The sequence below is a fragment of the Trichomycterus rosablanca genome, chromosome 4 (genome assembly GCF_030014385.1).
Source record: "Trichomycterus rosablanca isolate fTriRos1 chromosome 4, fTriRos1.hap1, whole genome shotgun sequence".
In the NCBI taxonomy this organism is placed as follows: Eukaryota; Metazoa; Chordata; class Actinopteri; order Siluriformes; family Trichomycteridae; genus Trichomycterus; species Trichomycterus rosablanca.
The window spans coordinates 22,997,638-23,006,849 of NC_085991.1; the positions used below are offsets into that span (position 1 = coordinate 22,997,638).

General features: G+C 37.7%; 1 protein-coding gene across 1 annotated transcript in view; it reads right to left on the minus strand.

Annotated features, from left to right (window-relative positions):
* Positions 1-7,988, minus strand: part of malrd1 (MAM and LDL receptor class A domain containing 1) — a 118,508-nt gene extending 110,520 nt beyond the window's left edge. The window contains exons 1-4 of the mRNA XM_062993528.1: positions 7,823-7,988; positions 3,439-3,573; positions 1,708-1,796; positions 946-1,113 (exon numbers count right to left, since the gene is read on the minus strand). Of these exons, the coding sequence (XP_062849598.1) occupies positions 946-1,113; positions 1,708-1,796; positions 3,439-3,573; positions 7,823-7,988 (558 nt within the window). The remainder of the gene's footprint in view (positions 1-945; positions 1,114-1,707; positions 1,797-3,438; positions 3,574-7,822) is intronic.
* Between the last annotated feature and the right edge of the window lie 1,224 nt (positions 7,989-9,212).

Sequence of the window (9,212 nt, forward strand, 5' to 3'; positions counted from 1 at the left end):
ATTCAAATCAACTGACCTAAAGTACTCAAAATACTTCTATGCACACACAAATTGCAAGTGTGGATACAAACTATCCCTGTATATCCATAAATACACTATATGACCAAAGGCATGTGGACGTCCCTACTAATTATTAAATTTGAGGTCTGCTTGTGCACAAAGTAAGGTCCATAAAGACATGTTTTGTCATAGCTGCAGTAGAGAAGCCAGATCCATAATAATGGCAATAGGTTTTGAATGAGATGTTTCCAATGAAAATCCAATTATATGGTCAGGTGTCATGCTTTAGTGAGTCGCTGTCAATGTTATATTGGGCGTTGGTAATAGTATTTTGAAGCCAAATAATGGAACACATGGCACATCTTACACAAAGAGGCTTGTAATTGAATTATTTAGTTGTTCTACAGTATATGGGGAAACTGCACAGCAAGGAAACTCCCTATATGGCCAAACTAAGGTAAACACCCATCCTAATTATTTATTTTAGGGGTTCAATGCTGATTTTTATGCACCAGACAAATAGCCTGATTATATCCTCATTGTAGCCTCATATAACCTCATTATAGTGTACTTTTGTATATGTATAATGACAATAAACCTCAAAGCTAGAAGGGCCTGGGTTCAGTTCCACGGCTGAGCAGCCAGGGTCCTTTTTGGGTATGCATGTTCTATATCTGAGTGGGTTTCCTCCAGGTGCTCTGGTTTCCTCTCATAAGTCTGAAGACATGCAGTCTGGCTACTAAAAATAGCCCTAACTGTAAAATGTTTGACAGACCACTCCATTACTAGACCAGCGTGGATTGGTCAGGGACAATCAATGAATAAATGAATGATTGATAAATTGAATAAATTGAATGATAAATTGAATGAACTGTTTTATCATAATGCACATGCACACACACATACACAACACTCATAACTACACAAAACCACAAGTACTCAAACCTGGAACTCCTGACTGTGTCTGAATGTAAGTGATGATCTTGTCCAGGGTTTGGTTAGTGGCTCAGAATTCGGTTTGGTCTGAATCCATATTTGCTGCTGATCTGATTTGGATTGAACCAGAACCTGCAGCTCAGCACCCATCTGACCAATGTGATGGTAGAAAGTGACCTGCAAATTTTATAAGCAATAGATTACAATACATTACATTAAATTATAGCATTGTATGACTCAACAGTGAGTTCCCTGGTCAATTGTAAAAAAAATTCTGCATTGCCTATAAAGCTAACAACATGACTTGATTATAGTTGCAGTACACTTTTGTTATAAATGAAACGGCATAATTACAGAGTCAGTAGATGTAAGATCGATTTAATTTATGGTAAACTGAACAGCCAAATACAAATTCTAGCTGTGGGGTTAGATTTGGGCCTTTATACTAGTGATGTAAGGACTTCAATAGCACTTGAATATGCTGGATTTCATTATGCAACAGAATTATATGATACAATCGAAATCTTTGCTCAAAATGTCCTTTCCTTACATGACATCAGTAAAACAGTTTGACGCAAGGGATGTTCTCTGTGTTAATTAAAGAGCTATTTTACCTCCTCCTTATACATGAAATTAAAAATCCACTGCCCTTAGTCTAATTAACTCACACAAGGGAACACTAGTCAGACCATTAAGGGGCACTTAGAGATTGATAACTTTTGACATCTGAACAGTAGAATCAACAGAGGAGAAACAGAGCATTAACAGTACCGTGCAGGACTCTGAAGGCAGAAAAGATTGACTGGATAATTCTGCAATGACCATTTCTTCATTTTTAGAGTGCAGGTACAGATAGTGTCCTAAATAGAGTGAACAAAGCAACATTGAGACGCTGCCTTTTAAATATACAATGTATACATTTTATGTTTAAAAGTATAAAGGCACCCAACCATAAGCTTGTTGGACAAGACTACATAATATTATAATATAGTAAAAGTAATATTACTTTGCACCAAGTAAGATAAATCTCCACCAGGCTCAGAAGAGCTGTGGTAAGTCTTAGTAGAAGCTAAATGGAGGTGTTGAAAGCATGCTTTAGTGAGTCACTCTCAATGTTATAGTGGGCGTTGTTAATAGTTGTTTCTTTTATGGCAGTATTTTGGAGCCAAATAATGGAACACTGGACACATCTTACACAATGAGGCTTGTAATTGAATTATTTAGTTGTTTTACAATATATGAGGGAACTGCGCAGCAAAGTAATTCCCTATATGGCCAAAATGAAGTAAACACCTTTCCTAATTATTTATTTTAGGTGTTTAATGCTGATACGCACCAGCATTAATAGCCTGATTATATCCTCATTGTAGCCTTAAATAGCCTTACTGTTTTATAGCCTTATACTAATGTATAATGACAATAAATTTGAATTGCATAGAGGGCAGCACATTGGTGCAGTGGGTAGCACAATCACCTCCCAGCTAGAAGGGCCTGGGTTAAGTTCCACAGCTGAGCAGCCAGGGTCATTTTTGAGTATGCATGAGTAAACTTGTTGGACAAGACTACATACCTTAAAATGAAGGACATCCACACAAATGTGACATTTTATACTTGAATGTCCTTGATTGGTCATACTACTGAATATATAATACTCAGAAAAAAGATAAATAATTACAAATGAATAAATGCAGATATTAGAAAAAAGAGATGATCAGGGAAGCAGGTGTAGTTTTTACAGGATGTATAATACAACGCTTAATCATGGCCCGCAACTTGAAGGTCAGAGTGAACAAACTCAGCAAAATATTTGGGCAAAATATGTATCTTTTTTAAATGCAGTATTAGGCTTTACACTGAGCAGACAGAACACAGAACGCAAGCAGAGAGACTGAGGTCTAAGTCTTAATCTGCAGTCAATATGCTTGAAAACGTTGTCTTGCATTTGGTCAGAAACACTATTCAGTACATGCAATGGATGCAATTGGAACACAACAGCTATACGCTGGACACTGTGCAGCCTGATACAGCAAGTTTACTGCAGATATATTGTGTGCACTTGATGCCTTGATTCCCATTTTAATTTTTTTCCTAACTCTATACTCACTCATGTTTTAGGGGGATTCTGCAGCCTCAACAGCCCCCACTTCCTAGACCTATGCAAACTGACTAGGATGCAATAGCTAGTCATGTTGAAACTTATATACCTGTAAGCAAAATGTGTATTACAAACACCAGCAATTAATAATCAGAAAAGCTGGCCACATACCTTTAGGTGTATAGTGTATGATTTATTTAATCAATTATAGTAAATATGCAGGTAAGCTAATGAAATTAAAATTGTTAATGGTAACAAATATCATTATTAAATGCATATAATTAAAAACAAAAATGATTGCTGTGAAATTAAATGTTATACATGACTCAGCTGAGCATTAGAACTAAGAATTATGTTCAATTTCTCCATCTAGGTGTGTGGGTAGATTGTGTGGTTTGTAAGCAGACCTGTCGAGTTCCCTGTGTGGTCTAATGAAGGTCCAGGATCAGTCAGGCATGAGCCTCGAATCCACATATTAGCTGGGTCTGGTACTTGAAGATCACAAAGTCCATCTTCAAAGTCACATCTTTCTCTATGGGAACCTTTAAAAAAAGAGGTTTTAGTGATGAATGGAAATTACAGTGCATACACTCAGAAAAGACTTACAAGTAGGTATTGATTATTACATTTACATTTTCAGCATTTAGCAGACGCTTTTATCCAAAGCGACTTACACAGTGAGCGGAACACAATGAGCAATTGAGGGTTAAGGGCCTTGCTCAGGGACCCAACAGTGGCAACGGGTCTTGAACCGGCAACCTTCTGTTTACTAGTCCAGTACCTTAACCACTGAGCTATCACTGGCTAGAAAATATTGTAGCAAGCAAAACCTATTTCTTATTATCCTTGGCAGGGTCTGTGTTGCCCAGGGGAGGGTCAGTCCAAGAGATCATTTATTCAGGGTTTTTTCCACAGAAACTCTTTATAGCCTAAAAACCCAATTAGATCTTTTATGTCAGTACTGTACTTATGCTAGTGCTGTACTTTTTCCCGTATGTGGGGTATATTAAGATGTAAAGAGACACATGCTACTGTCAATGTCACATCGTTCCCCCAAAGTCCATGTTTTTTTCAGCAAGCCTATGCCAGGCCTCAATCTGCACATGCTAAAACATCATGGCTAAGATACATTCTAAGATCTGACTGCAGCCAGATCTGTCTCCTGACACTTTATAAAAAGAAAAAATAGACAATAGCAACCACCGACTGTTAAACAGCTGAAGCTTGTTTGTATCAAACAAGTAAAGGCAAAAATTCCACTTGCAAAACTGCAGCAATTAGTATTCTCAGCTCATAAATGGTTCAAAAGTTTCATAACAGGAAAGCTGATGTAACAAAGTGGTAAACCTTCATCTGTTCCAACTTTTGTATTGTGTAGCAGGCATCATTTGTTTACAGTTTACAGAATGTGATTAAATTGATCAACAAAAATATTTATATTTACAACAAAATTTCTTTATACTTTTTCAGGTTTAGGAGAATGAGCGGCACGGTGGCTTGGTGGGAAGCACTGTTGCCTCACAAGCGGTCTGGGTCCTTTCTGTGTGAAGTTTGCATGTTCTTCCTATGTCCATGTGGGTTTCCTCCAAGAGCTCCGGTTTCCTCCCACAGTCCGAAGGCATGCAGTTAGGTTAGTTGGAGATAATACAATTGCCCTTAGATGTGTGTGTGTTAAGGGGTGACTGTGTTTGTGTGCCTTGCGCTCATTGAGAGCTGGGATAGGCTCCAGCATCCCCGCGACACTGATTAGAATAAGTGGCTTAGAAAATGAGTGAGTGAAATTCAAGAGAATTAACAAATCACAGATTCTTAAGGGCGGCACGGTGACTAAGTGGGTCGCACTTTTGCCTCACAGCAAGAAGGTCCTGGGTTCAATCCTCAGGTGGGGAGGTCTGGGTCCTTTCTGTGTGGAGTTTGCATGTTCTTTCGTGTCTGTGTAGGTTTCCTCCGGGAGCTCCGGTTTCCTCCCAGTCCAAAAACATGCAAGTGAGGTGAATTGGAGATACAAAATTGTTCATCACTGTGTTTGACATTAAACTTGTGAACTGATGACTATACTACTAATAACTACTGTTTCTGTCATGAATGTAACCAAGGTGTGTAAAACATGATGTTAAAATCATAATAAATAAATTTTCTTATGTTAAATGTTTTATTATGCCATAAAAGGTCATTTTAATAGGTCCTTTGGTCAATATATAATAATTAGCTTAGTACTTCAGAAAATAACATAAGTAATAGAGATATTAAGCTGTAGAAATTATAATGTGGAAATCCAGCACCGACTCTAATTATAGGTATAGTTTATGCAATGACGTGAGGGGTGCTTGGGTGGTGTAGCGATCGAATGCGCTAGCCCACCACCACTGAGAATCTGAGCTTTAGAATTTGAGTCTTAGCTGTAAATTTAAACTAAAAAACGATTGAAGTTACTGGGTTGACTGCTCAGTTTAATATATAACATAGCTTAAAAATAAAGTGGTTTACCAATGGTAACGGTTTATTAACTAACCATTTGTCTCTATACAGACCCACAGCTGTCACAGTTTTCAATGAAATTTCACATTTTTTAATGTAAATACACTCACAATATAAAAAAACAGGTATACAAAATGGGAAAAACAACAAGGAGAAAGCAAAAATAAGTTAGGGTGGCCTACTTAATGTATTTACATTTCTAGAGGTTTTTTGGCTAGTCAACCTTATAGAAGAATGAATAATTTCTTTCAGCTGCTCCCGTTATGCCAAGTTCACACTACATGACTTTCCAAGTTATCAGATCGCTGTACAGTTTACACTACACAACTGGATCTCTTGTAATTGGGAGTCTTTGTGTATTTCACACTACACGACTGATCGGCGATAGGTGATCACACACTACACGATCTATCACCGGAAGGAATTGCAGGCGAGCCTATCTGGTCTCCCAAACTACGTTTTATGATGAAAACACACGTTTGTTTAATATACAAAATTTTTGCAATGCAGCGTTGGTATTATGGTTTGGCGTGGACGATAAGATCACAAAATACAGTAAAGCTTGTGTGTGTGCTGATGTATTCTGTTATAAACTATATTATGCCCCTGTCCCACGTTTTTACATTCCACCCCTGGGTTCCCCCTCACTCCGTATCCTGCGTTCTCATTGGCTGTAGTTCGACACCGCACTCGCTGCTGCTCGCAACGCCTTTCACGGCCTTTACATGGTTTTGAGTCGGCGACTGGTCCAGATATTTAACATGCTATATATATTTCTTGAGGCGCCGAGCCGCTCGGATCGAGTTGTTGAACAGTTCACACATAGCGCTCGTGAGCCGAGTTTCATTCCCCCAGCGAACGCAGAGTTGCTCCCGAGCTACCACATCTAGCGGAGAGCAAAAATCATGTAGTGTGAACTAGGCATAAGGGGTTGCCACAGCGGATCATTGGACTGAATGTTTGATTTGACACAAGTTTTACACTGTATGGCCTTCCTAACGCAACCCTCCTTTTATTTGGTCTTGGGATAGACACTAAGGGTGCACTGAAATGCAGAGGTGGAAAGAGTAGTAAAATATTGTACTCAAGTTAAAATACTATTACTTTAATGATTTTTTACTTAAGTATAAGTCTTGTACAGAGATGTGGCTGTGTTTGGTTCTGCTTTAAAACATAAGCGCCATAAAAGAATCAGGATTTGAATTTCGACAATAAACAGCTCTCATTATGACTGATTGATTTCCTCTACTGATGCAAAGCGGAATGGGTGGATTACAGCCGATAAGAACTGCCCAGAAATAATAATATATGTAACGGCTCCCAGAGGCACGACTCGGTTCCTTTCGTTCATTTTAAAGAGCCATTCAATAGAATCGGATCGTTCACGAACGACCCATCACTACTAGTTTATCAAATAACGAAACATCAAACTCCAAACATGTTAAACTTTTAAAATCACCCTTCCCTACTCTATACTTAGATTACAGATCCTTTATTTTAGCACCAGTTTATTTTCCATCGCAGAATTCACTGCAGCAGTTTCCCAGACGCGATTTTTTTGCGTTTTTTTTTACTCAGTAACGGATATTATTTAAAATGTAGCGAATTACAATTCTTAATTCAAAATATACTTAAGTATAAGTAAAATTACTCGTTGTAAAATCTACTTTAAAAAGTACAAGTACACAAAAAAACTACTCAATTACAGTAACACGAGTAAATGTAATTCGTTACATTCCACCTCTGCTGAAATGTCTCCCCAATGGCTAGGTCCACATACTGCCATGCGACTTCTGTATTCGTGAGCCAAGCCCAGTCCAGCCCAGAGCTCAGGCACTGCTGTTACAAGCACAATGGCTTTTACCATTACGCCACACTAGCTTACCTGTCCTTATCCTTACAAGAGCAAAACCCTTGTTTTGCTAGATTTATCCTTAGTAACTCTATTATTTGTATTAATTTGCTTTTTATTATTCAGGCTTCATAAAAAAAATATTATTCAAAATACTGTTACTGAATTCTGCAGTAAAAGAAGCTTATTAACCATTAAAATAAAGTTAGCATCAGCATATCTCCTACCACCTGGTTAACAGCAGCTATAAGACTGATGCTCAATATAAAAGCGTAGACGATGAATGTTCATAACCCAAACCTATTTAGCTCTTCATCCCAAATCCAGAGCTCTGGGTTTCTAGTTATTAACTGTTGTGTAAACCCAATTATATGACTTATATTACATGTAACACTGGGTTACATGAACCGGCATCTAACCCAGTGCAAGGCTTTATAAGCATAACAAGATCTAATACTTACAGTTCTTTTCATCGCTGTTATCTGCACAATCCTGGCTGAAGTCGCACACATAATTCTCCGACACACACTCTCCCGTTAAACACTCAAATTTCCCAGGCTGGCATGGCTGACCCGACACACACAGCACAAGACACACCAGGAAGGAGGCCCACACATAAGCTGTCATTAGGCTTTCTAATAGTTAAATCATATACATACATACTCTACAGTACACAACACATAGCTCCTGGAAAGCTCCTATGTTTTCCCAAAATCCAGAAAGAAACTACTCTTGATGTGACGCTGTGTATTCATACACAGAACACGCTCAGAGCTTTTACTCAGAGAAGCCACAAGCCATAAATGTCTTTTATGACTTAATGAACAGTATACGAGAGAGACTAAAGTCAACTTCAGACTCATTGGTTATAGATAAACATACAATCCGTAGGATCAAATTGCACAAGCACCTCAAAAGTACTTTTAATTTATTAATGTAAAATAAAAGCGCAACAATGTGTTAGGCCTCATTAGCTCTGCCTGCCATCTCAAGGCTGCATTATAAATGTTCACTTAAATGTAATTGCATTTATAATGAATTACTGGCTGAAGGACGTCATCAAGAGGAGCTGTGCTGAACAGAATGACATTTCAACAACCTTTAAAGTCAAACCACCCAGAGTAGTAATAAAGTAAGTATAAGTTAAGATATTAATTCAGTTATGATAATCTACTGCTTTTGTATGATTACAAACATTTAATATATTTATTTTGCTTTTGGATGCTTGTTTGTATTACTTTATTACTGAAATGTAAGTGTTTATTTGCTTTTTTGATTTGCAAAATGCAATTACATTTTTTTTTTGTTATACAGAATTTTCTTTATGGCCAAAGGACACCCTTCCTAATTATAGTGTGATGTTAGCGAAGAAGGTAAGGTACTGGCAAGTGGTCAGAAGGCTGCTGGTTCAAGCCACCCCACTACCAAGTTGCCACTGAACTGCTTGTGCTGTATTCAGTTATTTTGGATAAAATTGCCAAGTGCCATGGATGGTATGTGAGAATGTTGCAATGCTACATTACATAAGAACCCAGCAAACAATTAGTTAAGCAGGGACTATGCCTTCAAGAAAATAACATAAAATGATCATATTTTACAATTAAAAACTAAACAGCATGGCAGTGAAAGTGGAAGCAAGAAAAGATGAACCCAAACTAGGCACAGTAATAAAAACTAAAACGGAGATGCTAGGTTAGGAAGTCAAGCCCTTATGCTCCAAGAGCCAATAAACAGCAATCTGAAGATGATGGCTATAACCATCCTTCATTTAATAAGTAATTATATTTGAAAACATAATGGCAGCATGATTAAATTATTTGACTGGACACAATATAATCATGTTCTAAAAGT